The 23,195-nt window shown below is 31.4% G+C and overlaps 2 protein-coding genes across 7 annotated transcripts; one reads left to right on the top strand and one right to left on the bottom strand.

The window, feature by feature from the left end:
• Positions 1–1,941: 1,941 nt before the first annotated feature.
• LOC141456248 (uncharacterized) lies at positions 1,942–14,898 on the bottom strand. 5 transcript variants are annotated; one of them, XM_074132043.1, is made up of 10 exons: positions 14,706–14,898; positions 11,104–11,288; positions 10,107–10,166; positions 8,233–8,292; positions 5,241–5,288; positions 4,890–4,937; positions 3,565–3,621; positions 3,434–3,464; positions 3,322–3,357; positions 1,942–2,402 (listed from the first exon to the last, which is right to left on the bottom strand). In XM_074132043.1, the coding sequence occupies exons 2-10, from the start codon at positions 11,273–11,275 to the stop codon at positions 2,165–2,167; spliced, it is 750 nt and encodes a 249-aa protein (XP_073988144.1). In that variant the 5' UTR covers positions 11,276–11,288; positions 14,706–14,898; the 3' UTR covers positions 1,942–2,164. The 5 variants fall into 5 exon arrangements, with proteins under 5 accessions (XP_073988144.1, XP_073988142.1, XP_073988140.1 ...); XM_074132041.1 differs by having other exon boundaries at positions 3,565–3,636; XM_074132039.1 differs by lacking the exon at positions 14,706–14,898 and adding an exon at positions 12,389–12,546 and having other exon boundaries at positions 3,565–3,636.
• On the top strand, positions 8,957–21,633 carry Aladin (aladin WD repeat nucleoporin). 2 transcript variants are annotated; one of them, XM_074132037.1, is made up of 10 exons: positions 8,957–9,073; positions 15,811–15,935; positions 16,100–16,247; positions 16,312–16,496; positions 16,768–16,918; positions 17,020–17,189; positions 19,383–19,610; positions 20,890–21,018; positions 21,113–21,197; positions 21,377–21,633. In XM_074132037.1, exons 1-10 carry the CDS (start codon positions 9,071–9,073, stop codon positions 21,518–21,520), a joined length of 1,368 nt encoding a protein of 455 aa, XP_073988138.1. In that variant the 5' UTR covers positions 8,957–9,070; the 3' UTR covers positions 21,521–21,633. The 2 variants fall into 2 exon arrangements, with proteins under 2 accessions (XP_073988138.1, XP_073988136.1); XM_074132035.1 differs by lacking the exon at positions 8,957–9,073 and adding an exon at positions 15,222–15,693.
• Positions 21,634–23,195: the final 1,562 nt, after the last annotated feature.

Here is a 23,195-nt window from a genome sequence, read left to right on the forward strand (position 1 = left end):
TTTTAAAGGGCAAAGACAAATATATGAAATAAAATTTGTAACAATCTGAATACCAATTTTTTTTTTGAAATAGCGAAAAGAAAATAAAAAAGAAAAAAATTTAGCTAAAAAAAAATACAAGTATTCCGTATTAGAAGAATGGAATTTTTCAGCACTTGCTTAACATTTCGCCTTCGCTTGTCAAATTTCTCTGATTAGCAAAGAAAAATAAACAGTTCCAGTTTATAATTATTACAACTAGGTTATTTATCTAGAATGATTTTTGTTTTTGCTTTTAGATTTTGTACCCTTGGCAAGTGGCAAGGAACACTAACAGCAAAAAACTTCTGGGTGACTTGAGGTCATTGACTCCCCAATTCTTTTGGGTGAGGCTGCTGCACTGAAAGAAACTCCTTTTAAATACAAATTCTCTAAAAAAATATTGCATGGAAGGTCGAGAGGAAAATTTTTCTGCTCAAACTCCCTGGAAGTATCTAGGTTTTAATCCTCTTTAGATGATAATATTGCAGGTTTCCATCCTGCAATTTTCTCTATCTTTCCACAAAATCTACTTAAGGTCTTATGGTTTAGGTACAACTTCGTCAGATTCCAACGCAGACTGAGAAAAACCCCGATGGGCTGTACACCATTAGTCTTTGTTTTGTATGAAAGAAGTATCTTATTTCCTGTCAGTGTGAAAAGGTGCATATGGCTGAGAGTTCGGCTATTTGGAGAGGAAAAATGGCTTTCAAATCAAGCTTTACCCAGCAGTCCTTTTGTAGACTCTTAAGTTCTATCAAATTAGAGGGATCCTGAACAGTTCCACATTAAGTATTTAAGTATTTGTCTTTCAATATTGTATAACGTTTCGTATTGAAATATAATTACTATTGCCCAAATTATACTTTAGGCCTCCAGTTCTAAGCCACTCTCTTCCTAATCTATTTCCCTTCAGATATAAATGACACAACTTAATTTCCTCAAGCTGCAGATTTTTACCTAGCATGTATTTTTGTCTTGTCCGTTCTAAACAACCGTAAATAAACAATTTTAAGAATAAGTATCAGTTATAATATATTACTATTTCTCAATTTATATCGTTTTATATTTATAAAAACGTATATCTACCTGATCATTAGTTTTTTTTTTTAAATTTTAAAACGATGCCTAAATTTTTGCGATCCCTAAATAAATAAAAAGAACCTGTATTCTTTTGACTTTCCGCTGGTGGACTTCAAAATTTTTTTTTAACTGATCAACAATGATTATTTTTTGCACTAATTTTCCAGAAAAGACTTATTTTTTAAATATTATTATAGAGGAATGAATTTGTTTGTAGAAGTACTTAAATGGTACTGATTTTCTTTAAACTCCGTATATTAAAAAAAAACAAATAAACTCTAGAAAATTTGTTATAGGGCATTCTGTTTAGGGAAGAATAAATAAGTTTTAAATCCTGAATTAAATAAATTTATAAGTGAGTACCGCTAGAATAGTATGAACAGAAAGTTAATGGTCACACCTTAGTTTTACTTTACTTTAAGAGAAGTAATAGTATGAATGTACTTAGCAAGAATTTTGCTTGTCGCTTGACAACATCTTTGGTAAATTGTATTTTTTCTTTAAAGACAATTTTCAAATTAGAATGAAATTTATTATAGTAAATGTGGAATTAATTTTAGAAGAGCAGTGATTATGTCATTAGAAAAAGTACTAATATTGACAAAATTATTAAAACTGATCATCTTTAATGTAAAAACATTATACAATTATCGATTAGAATAATATTCACCAAAATTACGACTACGTTATATTCTATACAATATTTCTTACTTGTTCATAAACATTTGAGCGTACTTGATTTATAATATCCTTTATTTTATAAAGTTTACTTTTTAAAAGCAGGAACTAAGTTCAAAATAATAAATAATAAATTCAAATATAATCACATTACTAAATATATGAGTTTTATCCAAAATTATAATTAGAAATTTCAGTCTTAATACTGTTACAAATAATTACATTTACTCTGTATAAATGCTTTACCTTTACATTATTTTAAGTGATACATTTTTTTGGAGGGAGAAAATGTTTATTTATTTAAAGTAACGAATTAAACAAATCCTAACTCAAAAATTATTAACACAGTAATATACCTATTTTCTCCCCTCACATTTGAGTTTTTTCAAAAAAAAATATTACGAAAACTTTTCTTATTCATGGGTTGCATGCACAAAGGACAAAACTTACAAATTTCGTACCACTTATCAACACACGGACGACAAAATGTATGACCACATTCCAAGCTAGTTAAACGTCTTCCTGCGCTCGGAAGCAATTCATTGAAACATACTGCACATGGTAATTGGGTTGGGGAGAGAGAACGATCTCTTTTTGTTATAGGAAGACTGAAGACTTCATCACTGGAAAATAACACAAGTGCCTATTATGGAAAACAGTAAAAAGTTTCATACATATAAAATAATCAAACTTCAAAGCTAACTCGCCAGTTTTAAGCCCATCATATTCTCCAGGGTATTTTGTAAACAATAAATAAACGAAAACTTCGAATTTTAGAACCATGTATCATTTTTCCTAACACCATAAAAAAAGGGAAAAAATCATTTTAAAAATGCGTATCATCACCACCCTTCCAAATAACTAGAAAAAAAACTATTTTTTAGAAATATTAATAAAGTAAAGTTACAGAGCTAACTTTAAAGTGTACAAAAAGCTTAGAGGAAATCGTAGGAGCAACTTTCGGAGAAAAAAATAAAAGAAAATTTTGAAAATTCTCATTTTCAGCTGAGTGACAATCTTCGCATGTCAGGTCGCAAGAGGTGCTCATAGGAAAAAAATGTCTCGGCTTTCCGCGAGTTTTCGTTATTGTTACACATACCATTTTCTCAAAATCTGTTTAGGACTCACGGGTCCTCCTCAACGGTTTTGTTTAAAACATTCAAGAATTGAAAACTTGCCTGATCACAATACATTCCTTACCAATAGAAAAAGAAAATTAATACAGTACTTCAAGGGAAGAAATTAGCTATGCGGATAGCGTATTGGATTCTCACGCGAAGGTCACGGGTTCGAATCCAGCTGCTGACCCTTAGATTTTCTCTTTCTAGGAGCTTCTTACAGCTCCGGTGATGGACAGTGTTGTCTGTAACGAGAGAACACTGTCCGGAGGCTGGTAGTGAATATGAGTGAGATAAATATATCTAAAGTTCAATATACAATTCTGGTTCAATCCATCACTCTACTTTAGAGACTGCATTATTTTTGTCAGGAGAAACAAAATAAATTTGGTAACCACGTATGATAACAAATTTCCATACTTACCTTTTCTCAGTTTGTACTTGTTTATCGGCGCGTTTTCTGAAATTTAAATATAATAATATTTAAAAAAAATACTAATTCTAAAATTTAGTTATTTACTTTTTTATTTACTTACTTTTCATTTTTTTTTACAGATGATCGTGGTACTGAAAAATATATGTAACATTAAAAATTACTTCAGTTTTTACGTGTTTCAGTTTTTTAACCATACAAAAGAGAAAAGAGTTTTTATGGAACAGAAATCACCTTCACTTGTTGGAGAACTCCTTATAGTTGCTAATCTGGATCTTGCACCAGTCAGCGCTGAAAAATGAATTACTAATAATTAGTAGTAAAGTTATCATTTATGTCTACAAGAAAATAAGTTTTCCCAATTTGAGATATTTTATACGTTGAGGTCAATTATTATTAGCAATTCAAAAAGAAAACCTGTATTAAAGACGTGAGAAAACTGAATAAGGAAATCATGAAATGCAATTCTCGATTAAGAAATGGGTTGATACATTGAGATGTTGAGGAGTAAAGCTTATCTGATCAGTAGCACTTCACCAACCAAATAATACAAACATATATTTCGAGAATACCAAGACCAAATAACAGAATATAGACCTAGACAACACAATACGATTAAAACATTTCCAACAGATGCACATTGCGGTAAAATTGCACAACGGCCCTGGAAAAATGTCAGTTCGAATCCAAGGAATGCTTTAGATTTTGAGGTAATATGAGAAAACGTATGAGAAACAAAGTCTTAGTGTATTCTCATCTCAGGGAATACCGAGACTCAGGTCGGAAAGGGCCACCACTTTTTAAAGACTCTTGTAACATAATATAACTAGAATGTTCCTTGTAGAATGAAACTTATGGAGATAAAATATCTCGATGGAGATAGCAGAGAGAAGTTCCATTCCAATATAGGTACTTAGTACAAAAAAAGAAACAAAAGCTGTTTGGAAGGTAAGTTAAGGACCAAATAGTGCATCAAAGAAGATGTCGTTTCGACTAGATGAAACGGATCAACCATTTCTTCATTCGAAGAACTGTTTTTTTATCGGTGGGTATTATGTGACATAGTAGTCGTCGCCAAGACTTTTTTTATGAGCACTTATTTATATCTGATAGTTCTAGTTAAATAATTTTAAATCTAATTAATTTTTTCGTATTTAACTAATTAACACTTTTGAATATAAAAAAAAAATTGGCATAAAATTTTAATAAATTTAATTTTTTTTTTTTTATTTGTAAGACTCTAGCACGCTTTTAATATTTGTGAAATTTTAACTTATTCTTCAATTTAAAAAATCACATCACAATGTTATGTTACACCATACAATAAGTCTATCATGTCCGATATCCCCAATACTGATGCAATTTCTTAAGACTAATGTAAAGTTGAAATATAAATCAGAACTTTGAAAAAGTCACTTAAACTTCTATTATGAAAACTCTCAATCAATGATATTTGGAATTATATAACATAATGCCGATGAATTAACTAAAATAACTCAATAGTCAAATGTATTCATACTCCATGCAATAGATATAAAATGTATTTTAAAAATTATTACCTGGCCTTCTAGGAGTGCTTGTGGCACGAGGCAATGTTGATGTAGCAGCTGAAATAAATCAATGAAATTTGTAATAGTTTACAAAAATTGTGTCTACATAGATCTCGAATATAAAAATAAATATCTTAAAAAAGAAATAGATTCTTTAAGTGGAAAAGTAATTTAAATAATCGAAAAATGAAAAATTACGTACCTCAAGAAATTTAAAAAAAACCTATCAATGCAGATTTTTAAACGTTAACTTATTAACAATTATTCTACTAAAACAGCCTAAAACAAGCTTCTTCCCTCCAGATTACTATGTAATTGTATTAAACTAATAAATAATAAAATTGCTATTTTAAAAATTACCAGATCTTCCGGATGTGATTCTGATCTGAGGCAATGCTGTTGCAGCAGCTGAAACAGATTAAATGTGAAGCGCTAATTCTCCATATTGAAAGTAGCTTTCATTAGTATCAAATACAAGTATTTTTCGAGGTTAAATTTGTGAGAATGGTAAATGTGCGTCTCATCACATTTCAGCATGGATATTGCAGAAGCAAAGCAGTATAAATAAGGTCGGAGTTAGCGAATTTCTCACACCCTCTCTCTCAACAACAGGATAAAAAACAAACCAAAAAATCTAAACGAATCCGGAATGACATAAAAAAAGCTTTAAATGAATATTTCAAATTAGGGCGCGTAAATATCTAAGTTCAATGGCGCTCGGGGCCAGTACCCTGCCAGTCTCAGCACAGGGGTCTTTCGTTTCAGATATACCTTCCATCACTAGATAGTGAGCAGTGAACTAGGAAGAGAAAAAAAATGATGTTTTTATAACTTTACTTTAAAGACTATGTCTATTTGAAGTAAGTTATTATTTCCACATACATTAGCATTTATATAACTAAATGTATAAATTATATAAAAGCTTATGGATTTGCTAATCTTTGCTTAAAGAATTAAAAATTATAACTTTTAAATTTAATTTTAGCACTACTCTTAAATCATACTGGCCGTTAATACATGTTAAAAAATGGTTGGTAGCTTTTAATATAATAAAAAGTACACAATGTTGAAATAATTGTTTTCGCCAAACACTGCAACCTTCTTAAAACTATAAACATAGAATTATAAAAGATGAAGAAGTCTAATCCAAAATTAAAAAGCAGAGTCAATGCATTGGTATTTTAGCGAGGAGGCTTGGTCGATTAGACCAGCGTACACAACTTTTTCAAGACTAACGTTCAGAAGGTTACAAAAATTTTTTAGAAATTATTTTATTTAGAGACAACAGTACGTTGCTTTTAATCCATGGACACTAACTTCTTCCACCATATTCACATTATTATTTTTAATATCCAACCGAAAGCTTCGATCACATGTAGTTTCAGAATAACTGCAGTATTTATCTCCTTAAAACAAAAACTTACTAGTTTAAAAAGTTAAGTAGTAAACGACAAATGGTATAAAAAAATCAGCAAGTACCCAACATTTCATTTATACTTCAGTTAGTAATTTCAGTTAAGTAGAAACGTTCGAAAAAGCTGTGTTTAATTGGCACTTTATCACAATTAATATCATTTAAGTAATTTTACTCCATTAAATTTTCATTAATTTTTGGAATTTATTAGATGTCTCAGACCCTTACACTGGCTATTTTCATCTACAAAATATTTTTTCACTAAAGAGTGACCTACCATAAAAAGTAAGTCCAAATATTACAATAAACTGGCATACTACCGGTCTGCCTATCCCCTCCCCTTCCCAAAAAGTGCCCTTAATCTAATTATTCCAGAAAAATTTTCCTATAAAAGTTATAGAACTATTCGAAAGCTAAAAGTTTAAAAGTTTTTTAAAGAAAGTGAAAAATCTATTCTGTAAAGTGGTATTTCTGGTGGAGCTCTTTTAACCAAAAATTTATAGTCGCTTTCCATTGTGTCATATGAACTAAATATCAAATTTGGAATTTCTGCGATTATCTGTTCTTGAGATATTGTGGATAAACTCACTAAAGTGAAGTAAAATAAGTGCAAACCTAAGCCGTCAAAGACCGATGGGTTTATATTATGCTGGGGAAGCCAATTCCGGTATACTGCTTCTTGCTTGAAACAATACCAATTTATGATAGCAAGAATTATTTCAAAATAAACAGGATTGATTCCTTGTTTTTCTAATTGTAATTGTTTGTCATTTTTGAGATCATTTGGTTTAGAATGAAAGGAATTTTGGCTTCATGTGTAATAACTTTCAAATAAGAAAAGAAATCCCCAATTTTTTCAGGCGTGCTTAACGCCAAACTTCCAAATCTGAACACGTTCTTCAATATTACATTTTTTTCAAAGGAATATAATTTTAGTAGTTACTCGTAGATTCGAACCAAGGAACTTTCATTTAATTACAAGTCCTAGCTTATAAAGTAAAGCATGAAACCCGTTCCGTTAAAATTATTTCTGGTTATCCTATTGGTTAATATATTTTTAATTCTTATATTCTGATAAATATATATACAATAACAACACAGCTATAGCTTAAGCAAAGCTATAAGTAGTAAAAACATGCATGCATTAGAAGTTCAGAAATGCATTAATATATAGCGGTTGTAAATGGCATCACCCACTTCGCAAATTTTAGTGGTTAGTGTACAGCAGCAGCTTGTCTGAATTTCTTCAAATGCACTTCAAATTCTTTTTCTGATTATTTTTTAGTTTGTTCACTGCCTTATAGAAGCATTCAGAATTTTACTCTATTCTTAACAGTTTGATTAATCCGCAACTACGCACACATTTCTAAGTTGCATTGACTTCCATATTTTCGAATTAATAATTATTACCTTTTCTGTTAGTGATAATCAACGAAAATCATTTTAAAATAAATTAATGAAAATGTATTAAAATACTCTGCAATGACTGGTGACAGGCTCCGTAACCTGTGATGATCATTCAATAGACAAGTTGATTTCTTATTCAGTAATGGAGAAATACATTTATAATAATTCTATCGCTAAATAAACCCCTAAATTTCAGTAATTTTAGTTGAATGTTTTTTTTTTTTAATTCTCAAATATTCCAACTCTTCTCTCCCTTCTGATTGAAACATCGCAGTAACAATAACAAATCTCACAATGTCATGCAAGTTTACACATTTTTTTTTGTTCTATTTTGTAATATGGTTCTTCCTTCAAGAAGGCTGCCAATGTTCGAAAAGAAAAAAGCCGTTTTCGTTTATTTTTACCTTATTAGGCCAAGAGCCAACAGTTTTTCACATGTCAGATCCACCAATGAAATTTTTATCAAAGGAACTGGTAGATTACGTTCATTACAAACACTTAGATTTAATATCTATTTTTAATAAGCCTCACTTGAAGTTCTTCGAGTATTGCCAGTTGATGTATTCCTGGCGACTGGATTACCCTGGGAGGCTGCAAAATCAAATTTTACCTTGTAAAACTATAAACAATCTCTTAACATTATAAATACATCAATTATAACATTAACTCTTGAATTATAAACACAGCAATTAGGAGTTTATAATTTTTTTTTTTTTTATGATTTAAGGCGCGTCAACATCTAAGGTTATTGGCTTTTTTCAGTGCACTGCCGGCCTCCGGACAGTGTTCTCTCGTTTCAGACAACACTGTCCATCACCGGAGCTGTAAGAAAGAGAAAATCTAAGGGTCAGCAGCTGTATTCGAACCCGGGACCTCCGCGTGAGAATCCAATACGCTATCCGCATAGCTAATCCCTTCCCTTAGGAGTTTATAATTATTATACATTTTGAAAATGAGGAAAAAAAAGGATTCGTAAACCCTGCATTTAAATTGCCAATTTAAATTTCATTAAAATTAAAAAATATATTAAAGTAGCTAATATCGTATAGCTTTAATATAAAGTAGCTTATCCAAACTAACTAGTTTGGAAAAAAAAAAAATTGTTAAGAAAAAATTGACATTATAATATTTTAATTTAAAGCTACTACAAGGATTTCCGGTCATTTTAACGGGAATTTGAAGCTAAAAGTTGGATAAGTGCAAGTAAATGCCCCTTAACCTTCGTCTGGGGTTCCCAGGAATTCAAAAGTAAGAGTAAACATGAAGCATATCGCCTGTGAAGCCCTTATGGGACCGAAACTTTTTTGTGACAGTTCAAAATTTAATAAAGTGCAGCCTTGAGAGCATGGGACCCTAGTAAATCGCGGAAATGGTAAGTAGAAAATTCACAAGCCAATTGATGGTACAAGAAGATCTTTATTAGCTAGTTGCTCGACTAAAAATACTGAAGAATTAGTCAAAAATTAGTTCTAAAAAGTAATGTTTAGAAAAATTGTTAGGAAAGATTTACTTCGAATTCCAGCATAAATTGTAACGATAGTTTTGGTTTTTGACTGTTGTTAATTGATGATTTTGGGGAATATTGAGGTGCGGTCAATAAATTCACAAACAAATTTCTTTCTTCATACCATTGTGCAATAGTTATGATGATGTACGAGCTCATAGCTTAACATTAAACTCCACAAATTTTACAATACCCTGAAGAAGATTCACCGAAACGTTGGTATGAAGAAAGAAATTTGTTTGTGAATTTATTGACCGCACCTCAATATTCCCCAAAATCATAAATTGTAACGATAGTTTTGGTTTTTGACTGTTGTTAATTGATGATTTTGGGGAATATTGAGGTGCGGTCAATAAATTCACAAACAAATTTCTTTCTTCATACCATTGTGCAATAGTTATGATGATGTACGAGCTCATAGCTTAACATTAAACTCCACAAATTTTACAATACCCTGAAGAAGATTCACCGAAACGTTGGTATGAAGAAAGAAATTTGTTTGTGAATTTATTGACCGCACCTCAATATTCCCCAAAATCATAAATTGTAACGATAGTTTTGGTTTTTGACTGTTGTTAATTGATGATTTTGGGGAATATTGAGGTGCGGTCAATAAATTCACAAACAAATTTCTTTCTTCATACCATTGTGCAATAGTTATGATGATGTACGAGCTCATAGCTTAACATTAAACTCCACAAATTTTACAATACCCTGAAGAAGATTCACCGAAACGTTGGTATGAAGAAAGAAATTTGTTTGTGAATTTATTGACCGCACCTCAATATTCCCCAAAATCATAAATTGTAACAATATATTTTAGGGAAGGGATTAATTAATTGTTTGTTTGAATGAAATTGTACATATATTTTAATATTATTCCATTATTTAAAATATCTACCTGCTGTCCTTCGATTAATTCCAGATGTTGTATTCCTGGGAACTGGATTATTCCGGGAGGCTAAAAAATCAAATTTTATCTTAATAACTTGTAAAATTTCTCTTTATAGAATAGAAACTTACAAATCACAAATTGCACAAATTATATTTTACTGAAATATTCAACTCTATAACATGTTTAGATTTAAGTTTTAATTCCATAAAAATACTACGTTACTTTGTTAATTAACACATAAATATGAATATGTACATAGATCACAAAGGTAATAGACTGTTAAACCAAATAAGTAATATAAAAATGTGAAGTTAAAAAGAATTCTTATAAGCTAAATACGTTATACCATTATTAAATCAGTTCGCTAGCATGGAATGCCTGCTTTAATAATTTGACAAACAAAGCCAGATTTCCCAATATCAGGCGACTTTATTTGTTTTCGGCTCCACAGAAGGATTAAAACTCATTTGCGGTTTGCAAAACGATTCACAATTGCACAATAAGTCCCAGAAACGGTAGCTGGAAATTCCCTTGGCCAGAGACGGGAAAATGTTGCTTGTTAGCTAATTTTCTAAGATAAAACAAGGCCGTGGAGCTATTCGGTGGATCGTAAGTTTTTTTTTATGGACCACGACGGACTAAGTAAACATATATAATTAAGAGATGTTTCCTATGTTTAAGGGGAAATCTTACTTGAAAGATAATTTAGAAATCAACAAAAAAAGGTTGATGGAAGGAATGATTCAGCGGTAGTGCGTTGATCTCAGGACGTGGAACTCTGGATTCGTCCTGCAAGGTATCCAACGAATTGTGTGGGTTTTTTTTTTTTAGGAGCTCCATGCAGAAACAAGGCTGTAAAGATTCTTCTTTTTTGTTTGAAGGCTAACAGTTCTTTGTGTTTGAAGGCTAACAGTGTACTAAGACGTTTCAGGAACTGATGACATCATGTGTTAATGTGCTTAATGTATTAAATCTATTTATATATATTAAATAAAAAAATTACTTGATGCCCTTGCAGTTGTAGTAACATTAGTATTTACACTGGCAGTAGAAGCTCTTCTTGATGCATTAGAAGTCTCAGGATTTTCCCTAGATGTTAAACCAACACCTAATGAGACTCGGCGATTTTCTCTAGCTTCTCTAATTCGCGCTGACATTCTTGGAGAATTAGACATTTTACATCTTAATCTGTAATCATAATAATTTGTTAAGTTTCTTTAATTTGGAATTTGGAATTTACGCAAAATTCAACCAATATTGGAAAAATCTTACTGGCCATCAAGTAGAACATTCTCAAGGAACGAAGAGATTCATTTGTTTTGGATAAATGTAGACAATTTCAGAGTATTTGTTTTGAGAAAGGATTTATGTTATCATGAGAAATGAATCTCGGCTTCAGCAAACAATAGAAAGTACAAAGAAAAACAAGATATATTTTTCAGACTTTCCTAGTAGACCAAAAAAGGTTATGACTCAGTAAAAACAGTAAAAGATAAGGGAAAAAAATTAAATGGTTTTTCTCAAGAAAAGTTTGCTTCCAGAATTATGAAACACATTTTCTCAGTTTCCATATCCTAAGCCAATTATTGATTCACTTGAAATGTTTATTAAAAACGGTTTAAATTATAAAATAAAAATAATTATTATAATTAAAGGCAATAAATGTGAGTAAACTACCGGAAAGTTCTAAGTAAGAGTTTTCAGTTTGGTTTCAAAAAACAAATTAAAATTCTACCGATTTTGTGACACGTTAATTACACATAAAGCTTTCTTTCCAAAGATTCTTGTATGATAGTAAATGGAAAGAACAAACAAATTCTTGAAGAAATGTTTCGAACTATAATAATAGTCTTTATTCAAGACTGCCTCCTGGCCATCGACCATCGGGGGAGTCGGTCATCTCATACATTAAATTAAACAGATTTGGTACATTACTGGTAAAATACAAAAACCAAATAAAAAGTACAAAATACAAAAAAAATGAGATGGAAAATTTACACAAAAACAATACAAACGGGAAAATAAAAGAAAAAAAAATTCTCCAAATTAGCAAAAGCAAAATAAATTGAAAACTTATTGCAAAAAAACTTATTGCTTATGCAAAAAATAAAAACAAAATAAAGCAAAAAATAATTTAATTAATTAATAAAAGATAAACGAGAAAAAAGAAAAGAAATAAAAACAAATAAATAACTAAAATAAACAATAGTAATACAGAAAAATAATCATCTCAAATTTTATCTACGCACTAGAGTTTACATTTTGACGTAATCTTGAGGCAATCTTACAGAAATTGACAATCGAATTCCAGCCGTACTCTCCATTTAAGCATTTTATTAACACATCTTTCTGCAATATCTCCTGTTTTAAACATTTTAATCTTATTTCTTTTAATCTGGGACAGACAGCTATGAAGTGGAAAGAGTCTTCCGTTTGAGACAAGTTACATAGGTTACAGAGTGAGCTGTGTTCGCTATGTTGATAGATTTTAAAGTTTAAATTCAACAGGCCACTTCTGGCCTTCATGATCCAAACACTATCGCTCATGTTATTGTCGTACACATAGCTAATACACTCGGGCTCAAAGTTCAGTTCTCTGTACACCATGTTTGAAATTGATCTCTGTGCCCTTTCAATGAATTCTGCATGAAATATTGTTTCCAAACGGTTACGTATTTTATCAAATTCAGATTTCCAATTACTCATATTCTCAAGAGAAATATCCGCTGTTATATTAAAGTTATTTATGAGTTTTTCTAAATCAGAATACCAAAATAGTTTTTTTGCTATTAATTCTTTTGTCATTAAGAGAGGGTATCTATTAGCAGGAAGTTGTGTAATTTTAATTATGTAATTTAAGTGCAATCTGAGCGTGTAGATGAAGAGATGTGTCGAGTTTGTTTCTAGATACAGCAGATATGTCGGGGTGAATCGCGGAAGATTAAAACATTTTTTTAAAAAGAATCTTTGCAACTTCTCCGCCTCTTCAAACATATTTCCTCCCCACACCTGTGCACCATAGCACATTACTGTCCTAGAAACTGTATTAAATACATTTCTCTTAGCAGAAAATGGTATATCTCGATTTTTCACAAAATAATTCCACATTGAATTTAGTGCTATTTTTGATTTGTGAAGTTTATCATGAAGGTGGGGTTTAAACGAGAGTGTAGGTGTTAGTATCATTCCCAAGTATTTGTACCTATTAGTAACCTGTATTAGTTCGCTACCTAATTTCCATTTCTCATTTTTCGAGGGCCTTCCCCCATTTCGAAAAACTAATATTTGAGACTTTGTTAGGTTAATTTTCAGATTCCAAGCATTGCAATACTCAAAGAACGCGTTAATCATAATTTGTAAACTTTTGGGATCGGTTGCCAAAAGGACCAGATCGTCCGCATACGCCAACAATTTTATTTTCGCATCGCCCACCCTGATACCTCCGCACTCGATAGCCTCCTCTAGATCATTGATGAATAAAGAAAACAACAATGGGCTTAAAAGGCATCCCTGCTTAACGCCTATGTTTGTTCTAAATGCTTGCGTGATACCTTCTTTACACCATATAGAGCAATCAGTATCAGTGTGTAAATGTTTAACAGCTCGAACGCACTTTGTAGAAAGCCCTTGTTGATACAATTTATATAAAAGAGCATATCGATCTATTCGGTCAAAAGCAGCGGACAAATCCACGAAAAAGGCGTATATCTTACCTCTTTTCACGCTTAATTTCATTTTTATTAATGATATTAAATTATATAAGTTATCTATTGTAGAATATTCCTTACGAAATCCTGCTTGGAATTCTCTAAGTATATTACAATCGGCAATCCAGTTGGATATCCTGTGTTTCGAAATATATTTACCTAAATTTTCGTCGAGGCAACAAAACGTAGTAAAAGCTTAATCATTTACATTTATAAATTCAGAGTCGCTGTCTTTACATCAATGAACAATGTCCAAAAATCCACGAAAGAAATATATAAAAGTTATATAAATATGAATGATTTTGTAGAGGTTACACTTAAAGAATTGGTGTGGAAAATAAAATAAAATAATGTTTTCCAAAAATGACATAAATTTCTATCAAATAATTTTATGCATATTTGTAGAGTAAGTTAGCTATTATCCTCTTAATAAAACAAGTTTCCAATTTTTTCGCTGAAGAAAACATTTCCAACGTTAAAAGATGTTTATTAGAAAACTATTAAAGCACTATATGAGGAGAATTGTGACTCTTCACTTACGAATAATGAAAAATGCAGGGTTTTATAAAGGATACGCCAAGGAAACCATATCATGAAGGCTCACATAGTCTTAACAACCTTAGATCTGTACTTAGATATAATCTTTTACAAAAAAAGTAGAACGTAATTGTTTGACTGCATAAAATTCTTAATTATTGCCCACTTGAAAATACTAAACCACATGCGATTTAATTGTGAGGCTTCGTTAAATTCCTTTAATCAACAGTACCAGCTCATAAAATAAACCGTGATTAATCAATTTGGGCAAAGATGAAATTCTGAACTTTAAAAATTTTATTAATACAATAATCTTATGCCGGAGATGAATTAATAATGGGGGAAAAAAAAAATTTCAAACCTGCTAACATCCAATTGGCCAAAATGCTAAAATCATACTGAGGTTGATCCGCTAGAATAAAGTCCAGACTTTGCGTTCACTTTTTAAGCACCTGTGTGGACCTATTGCACTACCGCAATACAATTCTCATAAACAGTAAACAAAACACTAATCGCATATCGTATCGCCCAGACTCACGCGGCATCAGAATTTTGTTTGCCTCTGGAAACGATTACAGGCAATTGATCAAGAAGTGATATCGATAATTTTATCATTAACCAATAAGCAAACAAAGTACTAACTGCATGATGGATTTCTGAATAATTTTTCCCAGTCAATTGCATAATCATTCAGTAATTAATTGGGTAACTGTTACGGAAAAGGCTTCCAACTTGAGTGGCTCCCTGGATACCCTCATCTACTTACCTTGCAAATTTACTCCTACTTTATTCTTATTCTTACTCAATCCTCCTGCGACCCCTACAATTATCGATATCAAGCAGCTTAATAATTGCTTGTTATAGCAGCTGATTTGATCTGGATAATTTAACAAATCTAACGCGGGACAATTGCTTTTCTTGTAAATTATTTCACTACATATCGGTGTTTTAAATTAGTGATTTATAATCGGTGTGATTAGTTATGTGATTTGCTAATTTAATAACGGCATAGTTAACGGAATGAAAAAGAATACTTCAAAGAAAGATAAAATAATTGTGTCTTATATCGAATGTTATTGAGCTAGAGACATATAACCTTATAGTTCAACTTTCCCGCAATTAATTTTTCAATGATAGGTAAAAGTAATATTTAATAAATAGTATCAGTATCTAGGAACCTAGGAACATTTTACTGTTGGAGTTGGAACTATATTTACCTAAATAAAATGTGCACGTTAAGTATTTTCCCAGTTTTTCCTAGCGATGGACAAATTCCTTTGTGTGAAGTCGACGGAAGAGTGCAATATTCTACCCCAGATTTTATGAATTTACATTTGTTTACAATGTCTGTAAGTTCCGATTTGAGTGCTTGACCGCTAATTTGCAGTTAAGAATATTTAAAAAAAATTCTAAGTGGGACTCTGAAAAGTAATCATTTGTTATGGATTAATTTTTTGTTTCTATAGGTATCAGATCATCCTAAAGTAGTTCTAAACAAAGATGTATTGCACCATTCAACTCTCAGAGTATTTGCTGGTCAGGTATTTCTTCCGGGTTCTGACAGCTTAGTTCACAGAATTCAAGATGCATGGTAAGTTAATTTTTTAATGCTTTAACGTAAACAAGAGTTTTATTTTACATTAGAAAAAATGTATTTTCCATTTGACACGATTTTCCGAACAGAGTGCCATGGTTCTGTTTACTTAGATTATTATGGCTGACAAAATTGTTTTACTAATCAAAAATTTGTTTAAGGTATGAAAACGGCGCTGGTCAAGTACTTCAAGTTTTATCTGAACGGGAAGATTTGTTGGTATTAGTCAAAGTTGTTGCCAAATATCTATTGTCCGCTTATACATTTTTCGAAAAGACAATAGAATATGTTTCTTCTTCTAGACATGTGGTAAGATTAATTTACATAGAAGTATGGCTATTCTTTTGCGAAATCTAATTATTAATTTCGATAGGATCTGTCATTGGAGGATTCGGACAAATTTAATGAACCTGTAGTGTGTATGAACTGGCATCCAGAATGTTCCAAACTTGCTCTCGCAACCCGTGACGATACAGTTACACTCTTTTGTGCAAGTACAAGCATTAATCCTATTCTGAAAGCGAAATCACAACGCAAGATTACTTGTGTAGCTTGGAGGTAGTGTTGAAAGATTTTAAAAACTCTTAATTTTTATGTACTGTATTCAATTTATTTATAGCATTTTATATCAAATATAACTTTTGCCTAGGTCACTGATAATCTGATTCGATTGAAATTCTATACTATTCTATTTAATATAATAATTATTATTATTATTAATATAATTTAATATATCCTATTTATTCTTCTTCTTTTATGTTTTATCTACCAAATAAGTACTTCTTGTTGGTTCCTTTCTAATTTGTTCTAATTCTTGACTTTGATATAGGCCTCTAACAAGTGGAGAATTAGCTGTCGGTTGTTCAGAAGGTGTATACGTATGGAATATGGATCCGACAACATTTGTTACAAGACCAGCTTTTAGTTCTGCAATTCATTTGCCTTTCAGTTACGTAACTAATCTTGCATGGAGCCCCCAGGTAATAAAGTCGAATAAAGGAAGTATTTTATACAAGTGATTAATTTTTAAAAAAAAAAAAAAATTCTCACCTAACAAATTTGTAGGTAAAATATTTTTCAGGGAGACATACTTATAATATGCAACAGCCAAACACCTTGGATGTTGGCTTGGGAAATTGATACTAAGAGATCAGTTGTTTTAAAAAAAGTAGGTGGTGGAGGGGTTAGCTTTCTCAGCTGGAGCCACGATGGTTCCAAGTTACTAGCTGCAACAAATACTAAGTTGTTAAGGTATGGCAATATTTTTTTCCTAATAATTTTTCTTTTTAAATATTAATTCTAATTTAATTATTTCTGAATACTTTTTTGGTGTTCAGATGTAATCGGTTGAGATTACAAATTTCAGATGAAATTTGTTGATAGAAAACACTTATTTTTACTTGCCATAGTTAAATCAAAATGTGGTTTTACATTTTTTTTTTCGGCAACTCCGATTAATAACTTGCATCATAACTTGCAAGATAGATCATATTAATACGATTTTAATTCCAAAGTGAATAACTACTACAATCTAGGCGAAAATCTAATTACCCTGTTGAAAATGAAAGATACCTTTGGGGACATCGGATAAGAAACCAATCTTATTGAAGATATCAATACCGTATCGGAAGCAATCTTCTATATAGAAGACCCGTGGAGGTGAGGCCTTTATTGCCATTAACAAAAAGTTTCGGAGCACTCTCATTGTGTCTGAATTCACAGAAGTTGAATGCCAAAATATCTCGAGAGAGAAGCCAAAATACTGATTGGTGCAGACTGTCTGCTCGCTTCATTTTATAAACATTACCCGTCTCACTGTAACGCTATAACGCTCTCTTATTCTGAATCCCCAGTTTTTTCATAGGTTCGCCCTAGGTTTTTGCCTCACTAATTTAAAATATTCATAGCCGAAAATGTTCTTCATAACATTAACAATTTCTGGTCACTCGTGAACAATCATAAGAAATCTAATCATATACCTAGTTTTGGCAAATTACTTCTAAGGACCCTACTCTAACAGCCATGTAATTAGTATAATTTAATTCTAAATACTTTTCAGTATGACATAAAAAAAATTACATTTTCAAACTGAATTTAATCAGAAACTGATACTTTAAACAATTTATCTTTTCTAGTTTCCAAATAGCCTGGTCCAGATTCAAATTCAGCCACGTTTATTAAAACATCGTCTTGGTACTCAGATTACCCCCGCAAAATCTTCTCAATAAATCGCTTTCTTCTGGTACTTTTCTCAAGTTCTGGAAATTTAGTTATGTCTTTAAAAGTGGAAATAGTTCTATTATAACAAACTATTTTTTTATGTGCATATATTCTTCCAATTGCAAAGTCAAGAGCTATTTTGTTGATAACATACAATTTTATAAGTCAGTCAAACATATATCAATTAGTTTACGGCTGCAAAAGGCAACGTCAGCTTTTGAGATTAGATGTACAACCAAATTAATTACTCTTAACATTTATAAATACTGTATTGTTGGAAATGTAGTCAGTTAAGCCTTCATTACTAGATTTTATATTCTTTACCCCCAAATTGTTCAGTAATATTTCTGTTTTTAAATCCTCTATTTATCCCTTCGATGTTTGTTAGATTTATTGCTCATAGACAAAATAGAACATGTTAAAATTAAATTAATTAAATTTGTTGAATACAAATTAAGGTTCCAGCAATTGTCCCTTGACATAGCAATCACGGCATTGAACCCTACCATATTGCCATTAATCTAATAAACTACCTCATTAATTTTCTAAATCGTCTCTTTCTAATCAACTTCCACGTCGCTCTTACTTCCTCCCGCTCTAAAAATCTCTCTACTACTTTTTTATTCTAGTAAATATTCCACACAGATTCGCTAATCTTGTTACTGATAATTTATACTTTTTCCCCAAACCTCTCCACAAAATTAAAAAAAAAAAGATGTACGAGTTTTTTTTTGTTTTTTTTTTAATGATTTAAGGCGCATCAACATCTAAGGTTATTGGCGCCCGGAGCTTTTTTCAGTGCACTGCCGGCCTCCGGACAGTGTTCTCTCGTTACAGACAACACTGTCCATCACTGGACAGTGAGCTGTAAGAAGCTCCTAGGAAGAGAAAATCTAAGGGTCAGCTGCTGGATTCGAACCCGGGACCTCCGCGTGGGAGTCCAGTACGCTAACCGCATAGCTAATCCCAAGAGTTTTTATATTGTTAAGTGTAAAAAAAAAATCGTACTGTGATGTACTTGTACTTTTGTATAGATCTTTAAAAATATGAATATACTTAGAACTTATAAATATTTTCAATAATTGAAGATATTTTCTTATATAATTTATATGTTTTGAACATGTTAAAATTAAATTAATGTCAAAATATATATTGAACTACAGTGAATACAAATTAAATTGAACTCGAAATTTTCTTTCATGCGTCAAATTACTTATTTTTCAGGGTGTGGGACACTTCAAAGTGGACATGTGAGAACTGGTGGACTGCAGGAGGTTCTGTAAACTGTGCATGTTGGTCACAGAATGGAGCCACACTTCTTTTTACCACTAATACTGAACCATATATTTATTCTCTACCTTCCTTTTCTGCAGTATTTACGGATAAATCTAAACGGCCTTCCGCTTATATGGTAGCAGATTTGACTAGAGTTCAGTTGCCTTCAGGATATTTGTTAGTATTTAATTAAATTTATGATGTGCATGTTATTAACGTTTTGCATTTAAAATTCATTATCTTCTTTTGTTTCTAAAATAGTAAATTGGAGAAAATGTAATTATATGGTTTTTCTTTGTATTATAACTATTCTGTAGTATACATATAATGGACTAGCCACTTCTTCAAGATATTGGCATCCTTTAAGAGTATTTTATTGGTCTATTAATGTACAGAAAGTTATGACATTTTTATGTTCTTTCACGTGTATAGCTGTGCCTCATAATTACAATATACAGTATCATATTTACTTCCAATGCACAGTATCACATTTTGTACTATATGCTTAACAGAAAACATAAGTGAGCAACAGCTTCTAAGTTGCAATATCACCAAGCTTTTCACTATGTGAATTAATATATTTAGACGAAATGGCATAAAATGTTTCCAGAAACTACTTTTAAAAAATGATGCAGCTCTTTTCCTGAAGTTTCTTAGCATTAGATTTAACTAAATATGCAGCAACAATACATCGAAACTTAAAATTAAAGAATCTGCACTATTTCACTAGTAAATTTCATCTTCTATTCATCTACATTTATTAGCAAAAAGGAAAGTAAGGAATCACCTATTTTTTTTTATGATGGGGCTGAACTCCAACGACCTAATCAGATGTTGTGTATGAGGTGGAAGCCTCACACACACTTCATTATTAACATTTTTATGACAAGTTAAAAGTAGCTGCTGCCGGGGTTCTCCCACTAGATAATATTTATAAGTCCACGCTCAAAATCACTACGCTTAATACTTTTCCCCAATGTAACAATTGTATTTATTAAATATAATTGTAAATTATTTCATAAATAGAGTTATTTGGTCTCGGTTAATATCTGTTAAGTAATTCCCTATTTCCTCAAGTTTTATAGTTTCATTTTTGTTTTAAGGGATGCATCTTTTTAGGCTCTGTTTATTTGTTTCTAATTGTCTGAAATGATTTGAAATTATTAATTTAAAATTGTTATCGAATTATTAATTTAAAATCAGAAATAATATAAGTGACGCATACACGATAGGTAGCATAGCTAGACCAGCATATCTAATAATATTGATCTTCCCTTTACAGAGTTAAATCAAAATTTGTACTTTAAAAGTTCTGCATTTTGATCATAATTTTTCTCTTTATCCGTCGTTTAACCCCGATTTTGTTTATTTTTTGCTGTTGAAAAAAAAAGAATTACCGGTTTATTTTTCGAAATTGAGTAATAGTAAGTCAAAAGACTTCTTTTTTGGTTTACAGAGTAGGTGGAGAAGTGAAAGGAATGGCGTGGGACAGAAGCAATCGTCGACTGGCTTTAATATTTAAAGACTCTCCGTTAATAGCAGTTTTTTATACATGTTTACGGCCAAAGCTTCAAATTTATCCTGGGTAATTAAATCATATTTAATCAAATACTGAAAGCTGCAATACTTAACATTATAAAATTGTTATTAACATTATTTATTTGAACATTTTTTGACAGTTTCTTTATAAAAGGATTAGTTGATGAAATGCCATCTTTTATTTGTTTTCAAAACAATTTTACTGATGGTGCTAATTTAACAATTGTAAGTTTTTTTTAACAATGTAGTTAGTCATTCTTTTTTTTTCATTATTTCCTAATTTCCTAATTTTATTTCTTCGAAGCATGGAAATATGTTTATTTATTTTTGTTTTGAACCTTAATTTAGTGGAATTTAGTCATTTTGTTCTTATATTGGTTCTTAATCAGTATTTTATATTTCAGTGCTGGTCGAATGGAAGAGTGCAGTACTTTCCAATGATTTTTAGGGATGCTCAAGTCACAGTAAGAGCTAATACAACTAACTTTTCTACAAGTGTAAACAGTCTTAATGATTATTCATATTATTACACAAATAGTCCTAGTTAACTTGATCTTAAGGTACATTAAATTGTAAATTACAACTTCATGTGAATTTTCTATAACATTTTCATTTAACGTAAATGAATTTCAACTTAATAAATTGTCATAAATTTTATAAAGTATTTTCATTTAATCTAAAATTATATTAATTGGAGTTTGGTCGGTGTTACAAGATGTTTGAATGATCATTCCAGATGGAATGTGGGGAAGAATTTGCACCGAAGGGCTCACTTTATTGTGTGTTCTATAATATTTACACCCTCTGTAATTTTTTGAGATGTACTTTCTTCTTCAGATATAGAAAGAATTCATGCATTTTGTAAAGAGAATAGCCCTAACGAGGGATGGGTTCATGTAGATTTCGCTGCCTTCAGTGATGTCAGGGCCATCAGTGCATTGAGGAAATAGGTTACTCGGCGCCAATTATATGATTAATAATAATATGCCTAACCCGGGTATGTTTCAACTTTTTTTTGTCACTTTTCGCAGTCTGGGCCCGTTAATAACCGTTAATTTGCTGTCCACTTATGATAGTAAAGTAAAGTAATCGCCTATTTTTTTTCAGGCGGGGTTTAACGTCCATAACTACCATAGGTGTCGCGGACGGAGGCGAATAGCAAACGTACTTTACTATTTCTCATTTAACCATTAAATAAAATCCAAGGCCAAGACCGGGAATCGAACCCAGTACCACAATGCATATTAACTTTGCAGGTCTCTCCTCTTAACCCGCTCGGCAACCGTGGCGCACTTATGATAGCAATTGGACTAGATCTATTTAAAACTACAGCATTACTCTACTTCATCCGCAATCTTTCTCTCTCTCTCTCTCTCTCTTTGCTACACTAAAAACAAAATTCGGTAGTTACAGAATATGTGGAAGGCAAAATATTGTCGAATTTACAGTACGTTCAGTAGTATTGTAAGTACTGAGCATTGTAATCCTTCGTTAATTATAATTAAAAACTTAAGCAAAAAGCATAAAAGTTTTACCCCATTCTAGCGTAAAGCTGTTTTAGGCGATGTGCAAAATAGGTGTAGTTTGAGAGAAATTTAACATTACTTATCTATTCTCTCTATTGTGGAAGCTCTGTTAAGTTAAATAGCCTCTGCACACCGTATCCTCTGCTTTTCCAAGTACAAAAGATCTGATGAAGTAGTGAAGGAAAGAAACGTTCAGTTACGACACCATCGTGAGCTTTCATTTCGTAAGAAAAACTTATTCTGCTATAAATGTTCAGCTACACTCGGCTGTAAGATGAGCTTGTAAGTCATAAACAATAGAGAAGAAGAAATTAACCACTTCTTATTCTAAGTTGTCTTCTTGTCCCCAATTTTCTTACGCTGAGTTTCAGTTATCTCTCGCATGTTGAGGCAGTTGCCATCAGTTAAAAAAAATAAGCTTGTGGAGGAATGTTCAAAGATGGTCCTAAATGGTAACTTAGCGATAAACTTAGTAACTTAGTATGATAAAAGACCAACCGCAATGTTTAATTATAAAAAGAGAAGCTATTACAGGACCTCAACTCAGAAATCAGAAACAGTGATGTAAGCAACCCTACAATATAACATATTTTTTTGTAAAATGCGGATCTGAACGCTAGCAAGCAAATACAAGTGCGTTGAATGATAGGAAATGGGCTTTTGCAAGAAGTGTTTAGAGAAATAGATCGTGACAAAG

Source organism: Rhodnius prolixus, unplaced genomic scaffold (assembly GCF_049639745.1).
Source record: "Rhodnius prolixus isolate KJV_2025 unplaced genomic scaffold, Rpr scaffold_4, whole genome shotgun sequence".
NCBI classification, from domain to species: domain Eukaryota; kingdom Metazoa; phylum Arthropoda; class Insecta; order Hemiptera; family Reduviidae; genus Rhodnius; species Rhodnius prolixus.